Here is a 22,750-nt window from a genome sequence, read left to right as displayed (position 1 = left end):
TCTTAATCATCATCATTCAATCCTCTCGGTGAATTTCTGTGGTTTTGCTGGTCTCACATTAATTCTGGGCTGATAAGGATGACAAAGTTCCCTGTGTCTCTGCTGCACTGTGGTCACACCCCTCCAGCCCCATCCAGCACACAGCAGCATCAAGTCAACCAGCAGCAGCCCACACCGAACAGGAAGTGGCCTCACAACAAGAGCTTATATCTCATTAGCTGGATTTAGTTTGGTGCTTAGCTTTAAATTTAGAAAATTTAAAGACTCTACTTATATGAAATAAACAACCAAATAAGACACAATAAATGAATTAATCATATGAGAAACACAGCCTGTAGAATAGCCCCAGACGTTCGATTCTTTTCATGATAACAGTTTATTGCAGGTCGTTTTTTTATTTAATTTCTGCAGTTGAACATGAACAAAGATTTTTTTCATAAAAGTGGCTAAAAAGAGCTCGGATGAACTAAAACACACATCCCAAAAAAACACAAATATGTGACAATAAGCAGAATGACACAACATTTTATGTGGTTATCATATTTGAAGGTTATCATCTGCGTATTGGATCTGCAATTTAGTCAGTTTTATTATTCTATATTGGTCTTACCAATTATATATCTTCAAAACAACTTGTTGTGTTTGACTTTAGAAATATGAAATAAACAGCTTGTTGCAGTTAATGTCTTTATTGGTGTGAGCTCAACATCTTTTAAATCTAAACTAGAAACCTTCCCTTTTAGCTGATGTTCTTTTCCACCGGTCGCAATTGTTTTTTATCTTTTATTTAAACCTCTTTTATTGTTTTTGATTTTCTTTTTTTAACCAATTTTCTGTCTCACTTTTTAAAATCTTTTATTACATCTTATTTTAACCCATTTCATTTATTATTTTCTGCTTTATCGTTTCCATCCCCATGATCCACCTGGAATCAAACGTTCTCTATAAAATAAAGATCTACTCGCTCGCTCAACTTTGAAAACCCCTGGCCGGATGTGCGTCCTCCTCCTCGCTGGCTTCCCTCTGGAGGGAGCTCGGGCTCAGGTGGAGCAGCGCATCACACAGCAGGAGGAGGAGGAGAGAGAGGAGAGAGAGGGAGCAGAAGGAGAGATATTTATAGCCTGAAGCTGCAGCACAGATAAGGCTTGGGACCGAGCCGCAGACACACACACACACTCACTTAGGTCTTCGGAGAGAGAGAAGAGTCAAGATGAAACTGTTCCTGTCGGTGGTTTTCCTCGGGGTCTTGGGGGTCGCCCTGGCCGGATCCGAGGGGGAGATCTCCTTTGAGTACCACCAGTACGAGGAGCTGCGGAAGGCACTGGTGTCCGTGTGGCTGCAGTGTCCCACCATCACCCGCATCTACACCATCGGGGAGAGCTTCGAGGGCCGGGAGATGCTGGTGCTGGAGATGACCGACAACCCCGGGACGCACGAACCTGGTCAGTCTTTACGCACACATTCAAAAAAGTCCATAATGCGGCTGTTGTGCGTGCACCCCCCCCCCTCCCCATCCTCCCCATCCCATCCCCACTGGTTTTCCTCTCCATCACCACAAGCTGAGATAACACAAACACATCACGCACCTTTGACGCATAGCAGCCTGGGTGGTGATGCTTTTTATTCTAAGGGTTATTCTAAGAGAAACTGGAGTGGTCAGGTGTGTCGTGCCGTGCGTAAAAAGCCCCCCACCCCCTGCTGTGCGCAAGCAAGGGGCCTGCTGCATTTCTCCAGAGCAGTGCGAGATGATAGATTGTGGGGATCAGCCACGCAAAGCCGCCATTTTGCTGGTTGATAAGAATCTGTACGTGCTTATCTCGATTCGTGATGGTGCGAAAACAGCCCGAAGGCGGAGGCCTCGTCACGGCACAGCTCAGTGGGTGCAGGTTTTTTTTTCCTTTTCTTAATTTTAAATGAAAGATCATTTACAGGCAGAAGCAGATGCATCCGCAGTGTTGGTCTGAAACATGAGCAGAGGGATATACACATGGAGGGATGAATATTAAATGAAATCTCTATGTGTTGGTCCATTGAATGTTTATAGAGAGATGTACTTCATTTATCCCAATTTGGGACATGCTTAGAATGGGAATGGGGTCTGTCCCTGTCTCCATCCAACTGACAGGACTGGACTGCAGACTGGATCAAACCCCAGGGGAGAAGAGGCAGAAAATGTGAGGCCTTTTAGTTTGAGGGACAGTGAATGCAAATGTGTGGGTAAACCACCACTTCTGTATTTTCTTTAGATGCAGCACCTTCTTCTTCTTCTTCTTTTTATAAATTCACACTTTATAAACACAAACAACATTTGCTTTAGGAGAGAGACGTCTTTGAAATATATATTAAAAATGTCACAACAGCTGGAGACGTAAGAGAAAAGGCGATACACATTTTTAGAAGAGAAGCATCTGGACTCATGCAGGATGAGACCTTCACCTCTTCTCCTTTATGTTTTATGGTTGGATTTTCTTCAGAATCTTTCCTCTTAGCCGTGTCTGCTTCTCACTATCTGATATTCAATACCTCTCCCTAACATGGTAACAGCAGACTGTGATAAAACACCACGGACAGGGATGAGAATTAGTCCAGAGCTTCACCGTCCAATCTCTCACAAAGTCTTATATATGTTGTGTATTAATATATTCAAATGTCAACAAACCAGAACCAGCTCTACAGGTTTTAAGTCCCTTCATCATAACGCCCCAATCCATCTGAAAACAAATAAAGAATCGGAGCACTACCCAGACTCCTGTTAGTGAGAGGAACAGTAAATGGATTGACCTGCTGGACATGTGACCTTTCAGATGAAGGAGCAGGTCATTGATTCGTGTCCAAGTCGCTGCAGGAAGTGATTCATTTCATCACAGTGAATCCCGAGGCCTCAAAAGGAGGAGGAAACTTGGACTCTAATTACTGTAGTTCACAATGTAGTGTGTAGGGTCACAACTCTAAGTCTCGTTAAGGTGTATTTTCTTCTCTGGGTGCGTTTGTGTGGTCTGGACCGGTCACAGGCCCTAATGACCATGCGTACGTACTAAATAAGCCTGTAATAGTGTGGTTGGCGTACGCAGGCATGAGTCACGGTAGCGATGTGAAGCGACCTTATTACTACCAGATGAGTTTCCAGGCCGCTGCTTCACCGACAGGGGTAGCACCCCTTCCTCCCTCCCCACGTCTCCCTTCATCTCTGCTGAGCAAAACATCCACAGCGAGGAGGAGGAGAAGGAGGAGGAGGAGGAGGAGGATGAAACCGAGAAGGCAACAGAGAGAGGAGATCTGGAGAATGACAGGGCGAAGGCGAGGGAAGGAAAGAAGAGGTGATGCCTCTAAGTGCAAGGAGTAGAAGTGATGGATGAGCGTGTGTGAGACCAAATCTGCCCCAGACATCTCGAAGCTTCCCTCTGAGGTGCCCGCCCTAATATTTGATCCGACCAGGCAAATGTGTTGAAACTCTAAGGTGGAGCCAAAATAGCGGTTGCCGGGGCAACAGATCGGCTTAGTGCACTGAGCTGACTGGCCGCTCGTGGTTGGCTGGTCGGCCGGCCGGCTCCCGAGGACCACGGTCTTGAGCTCATGCATCTGTCAGTAAGCAGCCATCTGTCGTACGCTGCAGCACAGGAAACGCCTTTAGCCAAGAGTGTAAACACACTGGTCACATATTAATTCACGGTGCAGGACGACTGCTGCAAAGTAACCGAGGGCATTTCCTGAAAGAATGCAGGAGGGATTAATGCAGCTGGCAAACTTACATAGTAACAAAGCTGGTGGTTGTAGCAGAAATAAACGAGGGAGAAAGTTAGTGACTTGCACGTGAGGAAAATGGAAGATTCAGATCCAAGCAGAGCTGTACGGAGAGTAGATATTGGTCTTTACACAATTGTAAGCAGAATGTAAAGAGCAAGAGAAATTCCTGCTATGACAACATGGAAATGGTTTCACTTTATTCCGTGATGATTTAAACCTGTGGTCCATTACTTAAATGAGCCTAAATTAGCTGCTTTAGTTGTGTGTGTGGTTTGTTGACACGTGAAGACGTACACAGCGATGTTTAAATGAGTAAAAGTCATCATATTTGTGTTAATATTATTTTATTTTGACGACACTTCCAGTGCAGACTTGGCAGCCATTTTGCCACAGATTTATCCAAAGTGGACAAGAAGAACGAGGCAGACATGACCTGCTTTATGACTCGGCTTCTTATTAGCTATAATGATGTGAGTGTGCCTTAGAACCCAAAAGAGAGATGAACCCGGCTGTAGTTCAATACTTTGTGAAGTTCCATCACTAATGACGAGTAGCAGACCTCAATAACTTCTGGGGGTCTCCTGGGAACATTTCCGTTGTCGTTTTGTCGCTATTTGATGGACGTTTCTGTATTTGTGTGTGTTGTGACATTTTGCAGCACACGTGTCAGCAAATTGAAGTTGTTTGCACGTGTTTTTTCTATTTACATGTGTTCTTAATTTGCAGTGCGTTGAGCTCTCTCTCGGCCACCGTACAAAACACATATGAAGCTAATTAAAACCAAGCAGCAGTATGTAATTAAACCTCTCCCCTTTCCATTTCAGATTTAAATGCATCTTACACATTATTATCACACATTATGTCAACGCTGACATTGGAGTATTTTTTCTTTTGAGACTTTATTCAGGCTGTATTTTGATGATAATAGCCGTGCAAAAAATGTTACTTAATTTAGCTTTTGACTACAGAAAAAGACGTGAAAACATCCTCCACCATAGGTGACACGTTTCTCCGTGACACGAGGTGTTTGCTTCTCGCAGCTGGATCATATCTGAGGGTCCAGGAGCTAAAGAAAAGGGGTTTTCTCTGTGAAATGAGCTCTGGCTAAACTATTGTGACTCTCGTGTCTGGAACTATTTACAGGATAGTAGAAAAAATCATGTCGGTATATAAGGCACTGCTCTATCCAATATGGTGCAGACTATGTCATGTGGTCATACGACTCCACACTGAACTGTTTTATCAGACGACCGAGGAAGTATGTAATCCCCAGTGAGCACGCACACAGATGCCCGGTTAAAGGGAATAGCAGCCACTGGTCATGACATTTTAAAAGACATATGGTCCATCACATACAAACTGGCTTTAAAACGAAACATGTTCCTAATAGAAGGTAGAAAATAGTGGAGAATAGATTGTAAACCCACTGGAGGGATAGTTTTTCCTGTGAGAATTCCATTCTGCAGGAGGAAGCAGGAGCTGAAAGACGAGGAGAAACAAAAAAGAAAGGAATGATGATTGAAAAAAGGGGGAAATCTTGGGTAGCGTGAGGGTGATGAGAGAGAGGTGGGGGAAAGAATGTAGAGGGAATGAGGGAGAGTCAGAGAGATGGAAAGAGGATGAGAGAAAGGCCGCGGCATCAGCCAGAAGTCATTTATTATACATCACACACCGCATGCATCCTCCGTTCCCTTCTGCATCTCAACACGCTGGGAGACGTCTCTTCGTGTCCTGTGGTGTGTTGACGGCAGAAGTCCCACCTACGTTTCATAGCCTCTTGTAGAATGGCTTCTGTTCTGTGCACATTTTCATTTGTTTTTCTGAAAAAGCTGAAACATGTTTATCTGATTTTCTGTCTTTTCTTCTGTCATCAGCTTCTGTAACTCCAGTGTTCACAACCAGTATAACGACATCTGCCCACACGGCTTTGACAGTTTATATCAAATTTTGTTAAATGCCAACAAAAACATACTTTGTTTTTTTATTGGGTAAAACTAAGAATTGCACTATCTCTTGCACCAGGTCATTGAATGGACTTCTCAGTTAATATTAGAGCTGGAAATATCAATCTATTAATTCATTAGTCAAGTGGAAGATCAAGATAATGGACACAGGGAAACATTTAATCACATCACCGTGGCCATTTTCCACTGTGTGACGGTGCGATAAATGATTTTGCCAAATGATTTTGAGAAAAAGGACACGAAACACACAAATATCTGATGTGAAATAACATAAACTGTTTGAACTAATGTAGAAATTGGTGTATTCATGTAGGAATGCGACATTCATAGTAAACAACTGATTGAGAAAATACTTTTTTAGAGCCTTTAAAGTAAACATAATGATAATAGTGGGTGCAGTTAAGCAGCTAATTTGAACTACTTATTCCTTTATACATTATAAGATTAATGTATGATGTTGATTATTTGCCTTTAGGATGACGTTAAGCATTTTGAGCTACTATAATGTGGTATGAATATTAAATTGACAGGATTTGACTTCTAGGCCATAAAATCCCAGGAACTTCTCTGTCATTCATTAAGGAATCATAAAAATATCAGTCAATGGTCATGGCAATGAAAGATAACTCCACATTTACTCTCTTAAAGGTTAGATTAAAGTATTAAATTACATTTGGGCTCCATATAATACACATCAGCAGTTGTTTGATCTCGAACATCATCTGTCTGTGTCATTAGCATTTTGAAATGTTTTATTTGTCCTGTTTTGTTGACGTGTCTGTGTAATGTCAGAAGACAAAGCTGGGAGTCCTTTAGAGCTTAACACACTAGTTATACACAGAGTGAGAGTGTGTTTACTCAGCTTCCCGGAGGATTCGTCTCCCTGAGCACCTGCTGCTGTCAGGGTTGCCACGACGACAGAGGGCCCTATAATGTGGTGCTTCCCTGATGACGTCGCAGCTGCACTCATTATTGCGTGGTCGCCCCGGAGACCGTATTGACCGCCCGTCTGACGGGTTTGATAATTCCAGACAAAGTGGAGGATGATGCAGCGAGTTTAGCCGACGTCAGATGTGTTTTATTGACCTGTGGAGAGAAGACATCAGCTGGTGTTAAAGGGAGGAGCTTCATCAGCCTGTCACACACACTCAGACGGTGTCACACACGTAGACCATCTCACACACACAATCACACACACAATCACGATCTCCACTGCTCAGAGATATTAAAGATACAAAAGGTGTCTACATAGCTTCTGTTTCCACCATAGATGGTTTATAAAGATGGATGACATGACCGCTCCTCTAAAGTGAAGCCAAACCGTCTCAATCGCCCCCTAGTGGCTGGCGGCAGTACAGGTCATAAAACCTGCCTCCTCCCTGTTAGTGAAGGTGAACTGGACCAAACTAAGCATACGTCAAATACATTTTTCTCAAAGAGGTTTTCTGTCATTTTAGGTTGTTCTTGTCACTCTGATGTTTGTTCAAGTGTAAATGTTTTGGTTAATTTGGTTTTAATTATTATTTGTTGCTATGAAATCAGAGTAAAACGTCATGATTGACAGCTGAGCCTGACTCATGATTGTTTCAGCTCTGCAGTGACCTGAAGTCGCCTTTTCGTAAAATGAGTCCTCTGATCAATAATGTGTGTGTAAAAAGAATTGCTACATAAACCTGACTTAGCAAAAATGACAATTCATGACATTATTAATTGGAATTTAAGTGTAGATTATTATTGAGAATTATCCTCATACTTCTCCTCGGCTGCTCTTTTTATACACGTTACCCCAAAACCCACCCAACCACATCATCAATAACTACATGCATTGGCCCATACACTTACTTTAATCGTTTCTATGTCTGTCAACTGTTCTACATGTATGAAACATGTACAGCTGTGTTTCCTGTCCCACAAGAACATGAGCCTCAACAACACCGAAACATGTTTCTTCAGGGAGAACGGGAAGTCTCTAGATGCTGAGCATCTGCGTTACAGCTTGAATCATTGTTACTCGTTTTGGCCAAGTCCAGCTTCAAAGTGTGTGTGTGTGTGTGTGTGTGTGTGTGTGTTTGTGTGTGTGTGTGTGTGTGTGTGTGTGTGTGTGTGTGTGTGTGTGTGTGTGTGTGTGTGTGTGTGTGTGTGTGTGTGTGTGTGTGTGTGTGTGTGTGTGTGTAGGTCAGGCCTCTGAAGCCTGTAAAATCCATTTGCTACTGTCAAGACGGAAAGAGTTAATTGTAGTCTTGAAATCATTAGAAGAACCAGATTTGAGCGTTTAAAAATAACCTGACTGCCAGATGTGGGCTGGTCAGAGTGTGTTTGCGTGTGTGTGCACATGTGTTACTCACTCATGAAACCACTGGACTCTTTATGGATACATCAAAAACTCAAAAATCAGCAGAAATCGATTAAAGAAAGATGCGAATGTAAAATATTGGCACATGCATACTTGTATTATCACTCTACGGGACATTAACATAACAAACTGGTTTTGATCAAGTTTAAAAATGTCAAAAGGAGAATAAAATCAAAGTTGAGTTCAAAACACTCTTGATCTACATTTTATAACTTGACTGTTCTGAACAAAAGAGCTTTTTTTCCCCTCCATGCCGAGAGACGTTCTGAGTTGTCGTGCAGCCACAAAGTCACTGATCTCCGGTTTGTAGTTATTCAAAAGAACGGGCTCTTTGAGACTTTATATGGCTCCATATTATCACTTGTCTTCATCATGTGCTGTTCGAGTGAACAGAGGAGAAGCGAGGCTAATTAGTATATGGCACAGATGGTTTGGAGCCTCAGTCATTAAAACACAGCTCTGTGAAACATTCTGATATAAATAGATCTGAGATATATAACGTTAATTTACAGGATGAAGGAAATGGAGAGTAATTATTTCCCTACACGGACATGGACAGCAAAGGTTTGTCCACAAAACAGAGAGAGTTCTTCTGTAATAAATTGTCCGTTGAAGGTCCAACTAACTCTGACTCATAGATATCAGTCCTCTGAATATACCAGATTTTTCAAGATCCATGAATCATTCCCTGAAAAATCTGTGAAAGTGTTGACTTTTAACACCTTATCTCACAATGTTATAGAAAGGGGAAATTATTTAATGGATTTTTCCTGAACCCACATCCTTTCACCAATCAGTCAACCATCCAGCAAACAGACGGGGACGGAAACCACCTCCTTGGGGGGGTGTACATTAGTGATGGGCAACACCACAACCATTAGGAACAGGGCCAGACTCACCAAAAATATATATTTTCTATTATGAAAAAAGTGGCTCATGTACGGAAAGAAATGATTAAGTAATAGACGAACATTATACATTTCCATGTTCTACTCTCTGTTAATCTCTTAATCACCCGCGTGTGAGTTTTTATGCTAAATTATAAACATAGTCTTCTCTGAACTTAATTTACACGTGAAAGTAGGGGTGGGGGGGATATAATCATTAAATTACATTACATAATCAATAAAATACATTTCGTTTCAGTCGATATCGATAATTATGATAAATGTCACATTATTTAAGGTTTAAAGACTCATTCGATTTTTTTCTGCTGAGTTAAGGTTGTGGTTTTTCTTCCTTATGAGCAAAGAATTTACATACTTACCTCATCACTGTGCTAACTCTATGTATAAGCATTATATCAATATAAATATTGAACCTTACGGTGTATCTATTGATGGAAATTATATGGTGACAATTATTGATAATGTTTTATCGCCCAGCCCTTTGTGAAAGCATGGTTTCTGTTGGCTGTTTGCTTCGGTGAGGACCTGACAGACTTAAAGGTTGAGAGAGTGACTGATAAACTGCTCTACCAGACAAACGCTGGATTTATAGGCTGCCACAGTCCCTGAGGATCCCTAACGTCGTCTCAGAATGTCCTGGAGTTAAACTCTCAGTGGTGAAGTCGACTCTGATCTTGGACCTGTCACTCCAACCCGAGTCGGGGACAACACACTGTGACAGTGTCTCCCAGTAATCCACTGTCTCTCACTCATTATTGTCCAAATGGAGTCCTGGGCCGCAGCGTTCAATTCCGTTTAATCCCTCATGTGATGACTCAGTGGGTTTGTCACTGCTGAGGTGTGAAGCTCCAGTGTTATACTAATGTGTGTGTGTGCGTGTGTGTGTGTGTCCAGGGTGACATCCATTACAAATCAGATAGCGTTATCAGTGACGTTCTCTTGGTCCAAAGGAGACGTTTCCATGACTACTGATGAAAACCACCTTTTGTTACAAAGGGTATGACATCACGGGATGTCTCTCCTCAGGATTACATGTGTTCAGTTCAACATCATCACTCTCATTTAAATTCTCTTCAGCATCTCAATCACACGGACCGCTGCACAGACGAAGGTTGAATACAAAATGTCAAATTACGGCTCCTTGTGTGACGTGGTAACACATCTCCTTGTTCCCTGTAGGCGAGCCCGAGTTCAAGTACATCGCCAACATGCACGGCAATGAGGCGGTGGGCCGGGAGCTGCTCATCTACCTGGCCCAGTACCTGTGCAACCAGTACCAGCAGGGCAACGAGACCATCATCGACCTCGTCCACAACACCCGGATCCACCTCATGCCCTCCATGAACCCCGACGGCTTCGAAAAGGCCGCGTCACAGGTGATGACTCAGCACGACACGGTGAATACAGACAAACAGGATTCAATTTAGATTATAAGACTACAAACAATGACTAAAACAGCGAGTAATTGCAGCTCCTGGCTTTAAATTACATGTACGCTGCGTTTAAGAATAGTAATTATTCAAATCGGGCACAATCTGACCGTCCTCTGCTGTTTCCTGCTCAGCCCGGAGAGATCAAGGACTGGTTCGTGGGCCGCAGCAACGCCCAGGGCGTGGATCTGAACCGGAACTTCCCCGATCTGGACCGCATCATCTACGTCAACGAGAAGGAGGGCGGAGCCAATAACCACCTGCTGCAGAACATGAAGAAGGCTGTGGACGAAAACACCAAGGTGCATCAAACTGAATAATCACTTTAAAGGGATTTTCAAGTGAAAAAATTCAGAAACCCCCATCTAAAAATAATCTAACATGAAGCTCATACACACTGTTTTTCTATAAAAGTTCATATATACAGAATTTATAAGAAAACAATCACTATTTACAATTAAAAAACAATAAACTTACATTTTATAGATTAAATAGACCAAAAACGCCATCATATAGTATAATAATAATGATAATAATGCTAATTATAGTTTTATTGATAATAATAGAGACGAGCCTCAGACATATCCTAGATAACAACTGTTTAACTTACTTAAGCAAAAGGCTGATATTTATTCTTTATGTCTATAAATCCCATTAATCAGTTATTGTAGGTCTGATATAAATATTGATAAGTGTAGGAACATGTCAATCATTACATATGAGTGGCTCATTAACGTGTAGTTCCTGGTAACTATCGATCAAAAATATGTAAAAAATCACCATACTTCGCATCTTCTGCTGTTTGTAAGTTGTAGTTGTAGATGCAGGAATACCTTAGACTTTCTTATGTGTTTTTACATATTCATAATTCATGTGTTGTGTTTGCAGCTGGCTCCAGAGTCCAAGGCAGTGATCCACTGGATCATGGATATTCCTTTTGTCCTGTCGGCTAACCTGCACGGGGGAGACGTGGTGGCCAACTACCCATATGATGAGACCCGTACTGGTACATGGACACACACACACACGCACACACACAGAGGCTCACACCTTGTTTCTGTGTTTGGTTTGTTCAGTCGTGTAGGAACTGTTCCTTTTCCACTTCATGAGAAGGTTTCCACCGTTTCATTGAGAGAGAACAATGACCTATAACTGAACCAACAAGCGATTTATCCGTTTTTCTTCAGAATGTCGTAACTGTAATTCAAATCAGATGGATATGTCCCCCCTGCTGCTGCTTCCTGTGCATCATTACTCAGAGTAAATAAAACATGTGTTTGCGTAAGCACAGGTTTAATGTGCAGCAGCTGCCGGTGTCTAGTTAATACTTTATCGCAGCCACTGTCTGAACATGCTTTGTTCCCTTCCTCCTCGTTTGTGGTGTTAGGATCCACTCACGAGTACAGCGCCAGTCCAGATGATGTGATGTTCAAGTCTCTAGCCAGAGCCTACTCCATATACAACCCGGTGATGTCCGACCAGCACCGAGCTCCGTGCCGCAAGACCGACGACGACACCAGCTTCAAAGAGGGCATCACTAATGGAGGGGCCTGGTACAGTGTGCCCGGAGGTAAAGAACAAAAATCCTATCTGATCAAACCCATTTAAAACTTTACACTGCTTACCTGACTTTTAGGTAGCGTTTTTTAATTTGATGGTTTTATATTTACTTCTCTTCATTATTTCTCTTATTCTATTTAGCTTTATTGTTAATTTACTGTCAATTATATATCTCTTACTACCTTAAATTTATTTTATTGTTGTCTTCTCTATTATTGATTGCTTTGGTTTCCATTAGTGTCTAAATCTAAATGTTTTTTTCACCTGTAAAGCACTTTGAATTGCATTTTAATAGTTTCAAAGCTGCTATATAAGTTAAACATATGCTTTATAAATACACAATAGAATAAAAATAACTAAAAACTAGAATGGTCACGCACTCAGATTTCTGTCTCCTCAATGAGCCTGATTTTCTTCATCAAGGACCATGAATTATTTATCGGGAATTTGGTAAGAATGTGGAAAACACCCTATTTTGCAATGTTAAAGGAAAATAAATCCCGGATCCACATCAATATTCAATGGGTCCTTCTGCAATATGATTTTTTTTATACATCATTCATCCCTACAATGTATATTCTCTACTGTCATCCCTACAACACCAGTGTTCCCCTCACTTCCGCTCATTAAATTCATTCTTCTCCTCCATCTTGTGCCCCGTCACAGGAATGCAGGATTTCAACTACCTCAGCAGCAACTGCTTCGAGATCACTCTGGAGCTCAGCTGTGACAAGTTCCCCAGCGAGGACTCGCTGAAGCTCTACTGGGAGCAGAACCGCAACTCGCTCGTCAACTACATCGAGCAGGTAGGCGGCAAACCGGCTCTATAAATACACTCCAACGGTGTCATCTGTTTTTCTAAAGGTGTGTTTGATGCAGCTGACCCAAAAAAAACAAAAAAAACCAATGTGTTCCATCTTCAGTGAAGAATATGCTAATGCTCAACAGAAATGGGAAAAAACAAGTACTGAAATAACCTGCTTTAAAAGAATTGGCGTAGTTATTTCTCCTATTCCTTTTGAATTTTTGCATGATGACACAATAAAGGGTAAATTCATCTCCACTCTCTCAAGCACCTTTGACGTAGAGAAAATGAACAGCATAGAATTAAAAACTGGCCACAGTAATGTATTATTCCTATTTATACTATTCCCAGTCCTTGCTGCCTGTCACCCTTCACACGTCATTTACCAGCTCACGTCACGTAAGTCTGTGAGGGTTCAGGGTTTGAGTCCTGAGGGGGGGTACACTGGTATTCAGCCAAACTAACAGGGGGGAAACACAAAGATGGGACGAGACGAAACACAGAGCCCGAAACAGGAAGCAGTTAAAAGCCCCAGAGACAATCCACAATGTGAACAGCACAAGAGTTTTTGATAATAAAACAGTGAATGGAGTAGGTCAAAGGATCCAAACCGGTTTCATCGTCAAAAGGGAACTGGACCATTTTAAAACCACAGACAGAAATGAATTTCCTAGTCAAATTTTCTTTTTGTGTGTGTGTGTGTGTAACGTTTTTCTTTGTGTGTAGGTTCATCGTGGTGTCAAGGGCTTTGTGCGTGACCACCAGGGTAACCCCATCTCCAATGCCACCATCTCTGTGGAGGGTATCGACCACGACCTCACAACAGGTATCAGCATTGAGTGCAAATTATGATGTAATGCACACACGCACAAACACAAACTGTAAGGACAAGAGGCCTTGAGTGTAAGATGTTGCAATACTGCCACCTTCTGGATATATTGCACAATTTCTCCTTTTCTATTGTCACTTCTACCTGCCTCCAGAGTGATAGAAATACGAGCTCAGTGCTGTGAATGTGATTATTTATTTAGCTGAGCATCAGTTGCCTGCTCCGGTTGTTATATTAAGTACATGTACTAATAAGAGGATCTGTATTCTGTAGCCAAAGATGGAGATTATTGGCGTCTGCTGGCTCCAGGAAACTTCAAAGTTGCCGCCTCTGCTCCAGGATACCTGACTGTCATCAAGAAGGTGGCTGTTGCCTACAGCCCAGCAACCAGGGTAAGGCTCACTGACAGAATGTGGCCAAAGGGCAACGCGTTGTATGTTGGTCATCGAGATGAGACGTCTTCGACAGGAAGGACCTGCATACTGTCTCTGAACGATGCTTGCACTTCGTACATGGGTCTAACTTGTGCAGAAATGGTATATAAAGGCCCCTGTTCTTAACAATATACAGTAAAGCATCCCACTAGGATCTGATTATGTATTTGCATGGGATTCATGAGAACATTGTTTATATTCTGAAGTGTAGTTTTTAATATACCAACTAATAGCTCAAAATGAAATGTGAGTTTAATTTCAATAACAGAGTAAATCTACTGTAATTAGTGTTTTACATGAAAAAACTAAGATTTGTGAAAAGTCAGTTGAAAGAAAGTTTATACTGCCTGCACATTTCCACTATATTTCCCATGGCAACAGGGACTAATCAAAGCGTATTTCATACATGAAGTATGCGTACCATAAATGCCACATTCGTGCCATTAATGCAGTGCAAAAAGGGAATAGAGGGGCTATTTATTTACTTATACATTTATTTATTTATTTATTTCTGTATATGTACATTTAGTCATCCATTCATTTGTTTTCTGTTTGTTTATTTATCTATACATTTCTTTATTAAATTGTATTATTTTTTTATTTATTGACTTATACGTGTATTTATTTCTGTATTTATTTATATATTTTTAGATTTAGTTATTTATGTATTTCTACATTTATTCATCCATTTTTTTTTTTCTACATTTCTATATCACATTTATTTCAGTATTTTCCTGTGTGGATACAGCCCACTGAGACAACAGTATAATGTTTTGACTGCTTGTGTGTCAGGTGGACTTTGAGCTGGAGTCTCTGATGGAGAGGAAGGAGGAGGAGCGGGAGGAGCTGATGGACTGGTGGAAGATGATGTCAGAGACACTGAACTTCTGAAGCGCTCGTCTGCTTCGCGATTGGACCGTTCACACGTCGATGTAATATATTCAACATCCTGTGTGCCCGTCCACTTTGAGAAGAAGAAAAAAAAAGGAAAAGAAAGAATATATTGTCTCTTGTTTGTTTTGTTCTCTTTCAATCATCATTTTAATTGATTATGTTGTTTATTAATGTGTTAACGGATTGCCTCACACTCCTGTAGATTGTTCAGATATCCTGCACAGACACACAGGGGGAGAATTTGCAGGCAGTGTGACAGCAATGGGATTGGTGTGGATTTCTGTGGTGTTTCGTTCATTATCGTACACGTGATTGAAAACCATAGCACCCATCTATATAACCAACGAGTGGCTGAGTAATAATGTGTGTAAAAGAGCCGTTTACATCTTTACCACGTGGCTCTGTTCATGAGAAATAATCACATTTCCTGTTTTAAATGTCTCTGTTTCTCCAGGCTTTAGTGAAAAAAAACACACAAACACAATGCACGCTTCCACTTCCACAGTAACACACACACGCTGACAAATACTCTTTCTGTGTAACATATCAAAAAAGTACAACTATGGTTTTGAGATAATCAGGGACATTGAAAACACTGTAAAACCACTGTAAACATTATACTATAAACTACACAGGCAAGCTCATCTCCCTGTATGTTATTGATGTTGAGATTTTTTTTTTAACTGACTACAGCACAGCATTGATTTTAGCACAAGGTGAATGGTTATAATATACATCTATATACTGTATTATGAAGTAGGCAAGTAGCAAGAACTGTCTGGTTTTTGTACCAAATCAATCAATCAAAGAAAAACGAGGCCATGAAACGAATGAATCGCTCCGCCTCAGTTTCCCTTTGTATGTTCACCACACAGGGAATAATAAGGACGTGTGGCAGAAGGTGTTTTTCAAGGATAAATTGACACTATAATCTTCTGAGTGGACACAGTGTGGACACCCGGTCTGAGACCATGGGAAGAATTTATTGAATGTAAAGCTACAGTAACTGATCAAGAACTGTAAAGAATGAACGGATCAATAAAACGCCCCCTCTTTGTGTTGTCAGCCCGTGTCATCGCCTTTTCTTACAGGAGCGACAGTACACCCCCCCAAACAGAAACAACAAAGACACGTTCAAATGTCAGATAGAATTAATCAATTACCTGCACATGGAATAAACCACAATCAAATCTGTATTTCATGTTTTTTTTGCCTTTATTATAACAATAATTCACATGGATGCAGTGACTTCTGCAAGTTAAATCTATGCACACAACTTTTTCACAAAATATTTACATTCACAAACTTACATTGATGAGCTATATAAAACACACTTTTTTACATGTACACAATAGGTGATATTTCGACCTTTCGACTGATCCTGGGTTTGCTCTTCAGCATCTTTCCCCGCTGGGGCAACATGAGGGAGCAGTGATGGTAGATAAGATTCTGGGAGGACAGGGGAGGGGTCTTCAGCAGGGGAGGCCTCACTCTAGAGCTTTTACTCTTTTCCTTTTGGGTGATAGTTGAGTTGATGTGATCTTCTGGATTTGCTTTATTGGTCTTCACTTTAGGCTTCACTTTCTGAGCCTTCTCTTTCCTGGTCTTATCAGACGGGGTCTTGGATACGGTCTTGTTTGAGGGCTTAGCAGGTGCAGCAGGACTTTTTGAAGTAGAAGCTTTAGCGACTCCGGAGCCAGATGCAGGTTTTGAGGAGCTGGGAGGTGTTTTATTGATTGAGGGGATTTCATCCATCGGTTCATCTCTGACAGGAGTAGCATCACCTCTGTCTGCTGAATGGTGTGATGTCTCAGGTTCCTCCCCTGGCCTCTTCTTTTTTGCTTTCTTTGTTTTGAGGACTTTTGTGCTGGACTTAGTCCCTGATGATGAAGAGGAGGGAGGATGGTGAGGGGGAGCACCTCTCTCTTCCCTACCTCTTCTTCCTCTCCCCTGAGGGGAGTAATCTCTGGGTAACGGAGACATTCTGTCCCTCTCCCTGTCTCTGCTGCCGCGACCTCTGTGATGAAGTGAGGGATGTTGGTTGTCGTAGTCTTTGTAGTATTTATTGTACCAGTCTGTGTACTCCTTTTCCCATTGTCTATGTCTTTCTCTCTCCCAGCGATCATGGCCTCCAGGTCCCTGTCCTTCTGCTCCCTCCCAGGGTCCGGCCGGGAAGGGAGGAGGAGACCGCGGAGAGCCAGAGCGGCGATACCCATAAGACCGCGAGCGGGAGCGGGACCTTGACCGTGAACGTCCATAACTGCGTCCATTGTGGCTGGAATAAGGGGAGCGTGGAAAAGACCGGCCATGGGAGCGTGAACGGGAGCGGGATCGACTCGGGGAATAAGAGTAAGACCTGGATCTAGATCTTGATCTAGATCGAGTGTACGGAGAGCGGCTGAATGGAGAACGACTGAATGACCGAGACCTGGGAAAGGAAAGAATGGAGAACAAAATCAGGAAAACAAGAGAGAAAGAAATCAGCTTATGTAATAAACTGACTGAATGGCTTGAAGGATTATGCTTATGAAGTAAAATCAATTTGGAAATGTCCTGTTAATTAAGTTACCTGGAATAAGATGGTCTTCTTCTCTTTGGTGGATTTCTGTACTTCATCAGGTCTTTGTGGAAGTCTTTAGTAAATTCATCCAGTTTGGATGTAGTTCTGTGAATACAAAGACAAGAACAGTCAAACTTTCAAAATTACTTAATCATATTGAATGCATCATAATCCCGCCAAGTAATGTAAATGTGTGTCAATCACAAAATGTGTAGCTAGTGTCGCTGAAGGACGACTCAAAACAAAAATAAACTACTCACTTGTCCTTTCGGTGCCTTTGTCTGTAGCAATATTCCTTGGAGAGGGGGGGCTGAGAGTAGGGGGGTCCACGGTGGGGGGGCTGGACACCAGGGGGGATCCAGGGAGGGTTGAACCCCAGTGGTCCAGGGGCATAAATTGGCTGAGGCGGGTAACCGAATGGAGGAGGTAGAAGGCCAGAGGTGTATGGAGGAGGGTAGGACTGTGGTGGGGGCAGGTACATGGATGGAGACGGGTACACCGGAGGAGCTGGTCCGGGAGGTGGAGCTATATGGAGGTGGGCGGGGGGCTGATCTCCTCTACCTGTGTAGGACCTGTATTCAAGGGAGAGAAACATTCATCGAGAGGCCAAAATATTAGAATACAAACATTGAATAGTTCCATAGACGTGGTCTTACCTCTCCCAGTCTCTGCCTCCTCCTCGGTGAGGGTGATGGGGTCCTGACTGGTGACCTGATGGAGGATGTGGCAGCCTTATCGGTGGCGGTAGGCCAAGAACAGATAAATGGTAGCCCTGTGGAAGAAATCAGTGAAAGAAATTTAGTTACCTTTCAGAGTTAGGGCTAGGGTCAGGAACTATTCCATTTCTCATGGATGTACAGGTGCTTGGTAAGGATTCACCTAAGTATGTTAATGACCAATAATACAGTGTAACAGTGAATGCCCACTTTTAGAATAAATTGTGGGATTGTGTAAATAAAACGTGTTTTTCTTGATATGCAGTTGCTATCATAATGACTTGTGGCTTTTTCAGGAGCTTATAACATCGTTTCACAAACTTGTGGTGAGTCACCCTTGGATGGTAAATATATAATGGCAGATGATCAAAATCAGTTTTCAGAAAATGAATTGGATTTTTCACTCTGTTGAGCTCTCTAATAACCATGACAGATGCATTATTATTATCAGGTCATCCGAGGGGACTCACGTGTGCTCCAATTTCTGGGACACTTTCTGGACTTCGTCTCACAGTAGGTTCTGGATCCATTTCACTGAAACATAAACAAGTAGACACATTGAGACGAGTTGCAATGGCCCTTTACTTCAGACATCACATGTTGAGTGGGTGATGTAATTGTACAAACTATAGGGGACTAAACTTACCCAGGTGGGGTTGGCTCGCCCTGGCCGGTAGAGTGCATAGGAGAATGTTGGTCAGCGACAGGTGCCGGAGCTGGTGAAACATCTTGATCTTCGACAGCAGCAGTATGAGGTGGAGTAGGAGCAGCAGCAGTAGCAGTCGCAGCAGTGGAAACAGGAGCAGGAACAGGAGCAGGAGGAGAGGGTGCAGGGGGCTGAACCTGTGTTTGAGGTGCAGCAGTGGGTACGATTGCAAGGGGTGGGTGAGTGACATTGGCCAGAAGTGGGTCCTGCTGTCTTGAGTGCCGAGGCCTGGACATCTGGAAGCGAGGCGGAGGCAGCGCTGCCTGTTGGACCTGCTTGCGTACGAGTTTGGTGTTTGGTGTTTCATTCTTGAAGTTATTCACAGCCTGCATGAAGAAAAAGATTTGCTTAACTCCTCTGATCAAACAAATATGACATAAATCAAAAAGCATGTGTTTGAAATGCGTTACCTGTCGAAGACATTTGTGGGCGATGAGATTATCAGGTGAAACATCTGATTGTTTGCATGTGAAGCAGATGTGCTCCTCTGAGTCCAGTAAGGCCGTCCGGATACCTGGAAACAAACAAACATCAGTTCAAAGCTATGATCCATTTGACAAACATAACACAATGAAACATAGCCCAGGAATTATTTCTAAGGCATGCTACGAGAAAGAACTTACAATCATCACAGTAACTGTTTCCGCAGCAGGGTATAACTACTGCGTCCGTCATCAGGTCGTTGCAGATTGGACACAGGAGCTCGTCAGGGATTGGGTCTGCATTGTCCTCAGATGATGACTGGTCATGTGGAACAAAGGGGGGGCGCTCCTTCTTTCCTTGTGCGTACGCTTCCCTGTATGAACACATTCATAGGGCTTTAACAACCACAGACGACATACAATGAAACAGATATATGACACTTCTAGAGTAAGTTTTCTCAACGGAGAAGGAGGTAAATAGTGTGTATTTATGGACATCCTTCACTTACGCATCTATTGCAGGTATTGCATATTCTCCAGTTCTGGTTAACATGGCTCCTTTGGTGCCAGGCTCTGCTATCACCATGAAACTCTGAGGAATCCCCTTACATATCCTGACTGGTTTAGGACCCTCCACGCTCTTGTCCTTTACCTGAAAAGTTAAGAGAATAACATCATACTCATTTTAAATCTAGCATCACTGCAGCGATGTAGTAACAATTAACTTCACAGAGAATAAAATAAAAAGGATCCTTACCAACAGCATGGGGCACTGTCGAATGTAATGACCAGCCTTTCCACAACGATGGCAGATATAGTGAGCGGGTGGAGGTCCAACTGCTTTCTTGGAATAACTACAGAGAAAAGCAAATGTTATTTTTCTAACTACAAGTAAATGTTGTTCCTATTCAAAATATACGACTTTAGGCAAATAAAAGAGACACATTTTTGTGTACTTACTTTATCGATTCATATTCATAGTTTGACTGTGACATCATGGCTTTGATCTTGTCATCCTCTGTTGCATTTGCGTCGACCAGGTTAGCCGTCTAAAAACACATGATAGACAAAAGTAGGACATCAACACCATGAAATAAAAACTGGGACAAATTGATTCAACTAAAGAAACATTTTCTTGCAGTTCAGCCGGCATGTGCAGATACGTTACCTTGGCGAGTTGGGCAAGTGACATAGAAGAAGAAGAATCCGTCTGCAGTAGAATCTGATAATAATAAATATAATAAAGGTGTTAACAGAACATCCAAGTGATACACAGCGGAAGATAAGAGCCCAGATAGTTCCCCACCACATCTGTGTCCAGTCCCTCACGCCACTTAAGTCTTCGCACCAAAATCAGCTTAGGTATATTAGAGTTACCTTACTGTCCTCAAACCTAGACATGGATTACTGAGCTAAAGAACACTCAGCTCTCTAGTGACGGCTTTGTGTTACTATCCAGAAAAGGGTTAACAGATCCATCTAGAGCTGGGTCTTTTTAGAGTTGCTTCATTAAAACAAAGCTTAATTGAATTTTAAAGATCCATTAAACAACTACTCCTTAGTTATATATTTATGATGAAGTTAAATCCCTTTAAAATAATTTACAGCTAGTAAACAAAAGGCAATTTTAGCACAATAAGTTGCAAGATTTAATGTAACCCAAAAAAATCTAAATTCAAAGTGATGATGAGGAGTCGATAAACAACAAGAAGGAAGTCTCACACTCAAACAATAAATATTTATATTTATTAAATAAACAATTTAAAAATGCATTTGAATGACCTAAAGCAGGCTAGAAAACCATCTCAATATGAAAGACAGTCATTAACAGTTTAAATTAAATTAAGGGGTTGCAACAGTTTAACAATTGGCATTTCAGAGCATTCAAAAACAAGAATGGCTAGTCTGTTGTTTCTCTTATCACCCTCGTCTCATTCAGCAAGAATTTAAACCTTTAATATATTCATTTCAAAACACAAAACCATTTTCTAAAGAGAGAAACAACAAACTACTTTGGCTGTGGTGACTCCAGGAAACCCTCCCCAAAAAGACATCATAAAACACATAGAGGTTGAGATCTCAACGCAAATGCAGTCAACACACGGTCAACAGAAGATACACAGAGCTCGATCATTGTTGATAGAATGTTTTTGAGACATGTGACTAAAGCCAGAAAGAGGGGGAGAGAGTGAGAGGTGAGAGGAGGAGGAAGACAGAGTGTTGTTTTTGGGTTTGTTTTACATACGGGTCTAGATGGTCCAACCACAGCTGTGTCAGAACGATCTCTGCAAAAACACACAGGGCAAAAAGAAACCATCAGTTACCAACATTGTGTCCGACTACAGGATAGATTTAACAAGTATAACACTAAATACTTTACTTTAGTCAGTGAATTTACTGATAAATCATAAAACCAGTCATAACTTAATACATACACAATGAACGTTCTGCCAGCGGGCTTTACTCCACCAAGCGGAGTGCGACGCACAATCACGGAGGAGTGTTTCGGGATGTGGGCTTCATCATCGGTATATTCTACAAAACACAAGCAACAAATCATTAGAAAACAAAAACACAACAATCTAACAATAACTCCACAATTCACTCAATAGAGCTGGAATGCCTTTGTAAGTAAACAGATGCATGAAGCGGGTTTGCAAAGACATTGATCAAACTTATTTATTCATATATTTATAAAGAAAAAGCTGATTCTCAGAGTTTGTAGACGTGTGTTGTTTTCTTGACATGAGTGTTTAGCAATACGGCTCAAGAGATAGTTGTTAGTTACTTTAGACAAAACCCTGTAAAGAGATTAAACAATTAATTAACAGAAGGCTATGTTATTGTCATTTGAAAAGAAAGGAAATAACAAAGATTCAAAGAATTACACAATCTAAGGTTTCTTTTTGACATTTTATTGAGGTACCAAACATAATATTATTCTACCTGATAATATTTAATTTACTAACTGTAGATTTCAAAGCAGAGGTTAGAATCTGTTGTTAATAGGCACATTGTGAAACATTTTGCTCGAAAAGGTAAATAAACAATTATTCTATGAGCTGCTGATTATTTCACTCTAATCCACATAATGAATGTCGAATAATGGAGAAAATGCCCGTCCATCATTTACGGTAACTCTCTAAAAATAATGTCTGACTCGTCACACGTGAGTGAAGGCGTCAGCTGACCACTTACCTTCACGAGTCTGCGCATCGGAGATCTGCAGGTCGCAGTCTGTGGCCTTCAGGCGCTCCCGGCTCTTAATCTGCTTTACTAGCTCGTTCAGGGTGATATGCAGCCCATCGAACGTGACTGTGTTGTAGTCCAGTTTGGAAGAAAACTTATAGTGAACACACGACATTTTCAATCAAGTCCAGAGGAGGTGGTGAAAAAAACAAAACACCACAGGTCTGGTATGAAAA

General features: G+C 41.7%; 2 protein-coding genes across 2 annotated transcripts; one reads left to right on the top strand and one right to left on the bottom strand.

The window, feature by feature from the left end:
- Positions 1-1,210: 1,210 nt before the first annotated feature.
- Positions 1,211-14,918, top strand: cpe (carboxypeptidase E). The gene is made up of 9 exons (XM_061094516.1): positions 1,211-1,442; positions 10,149-10,345; positions 10,534-10,701; positions 11,288-11,405; positions 11,787-11,969; positions 12,626-12,765; positions 13,491-13,590; positions 13,867-13,985; positions 14,820-14,918. The coding sequence occupies exons 1-9, from the start codon at positions 1,211-1,213 to the stop codon at positions 14,916-14,918; spliced, it is 1,356 nt and encodes a 451-aa protein (XP_060950499.1).
- A 178-nt stretch (positions 14,919-15,096) lies between these two features.
- LOC133016097 (E3 ubiquitin-protein ligase RBBP6-like) lies at positions 15,097-22,689 on the bottom strand. Its single transcript, XM_061083418.1, has 16 exons — positions 22,524-22,689; positions 21,761-21,860; positions 21,571-21,610; positions 20,494-20,535; positions 20,286-20,374; positions 20,083-20,179; positions 19,835-19,977; positions 19,527-19,699; positions 19,314-19,417; positions 18,844-19,229; positions 18,668-18,731; positions 18,138-18,253; positions 17,742-18,053; positions 17,491-17,586; positions 16,298-17,349; positions 15,097-15,137 (listed from the first exon to the last, which is right to left on the bottom strand). The coding sequence occupies exons 1-16, from the start codon at positions 22,687-22,689 to the stop codon at positions 15,097-15,099; spliced, it is 3,021 nt and encodes a 1,006-aa protein (XP_060939401.1).
- Between the last annotated feature and the right edge of the window lie 61 nt (positions 22,690-22,750).

The sequence above is a fragment of the Limanda limanda genome, chromosome 2 (assembly GCF_963576545.1).
Source record: "Limanda limanda chromosome 2, fLimLim1.1, whole genome shotgun sequence".
Classification (NCBI taxonomy): Eukaryota; Metazoa; Chordata; class Actinopteri; order Pleuronectiformes; family Pleuronectidae; genus Limanda; species Limanda limanda.
This window is presented reverse-complemented; position numbering and strand designations above follow the sequence as displayed.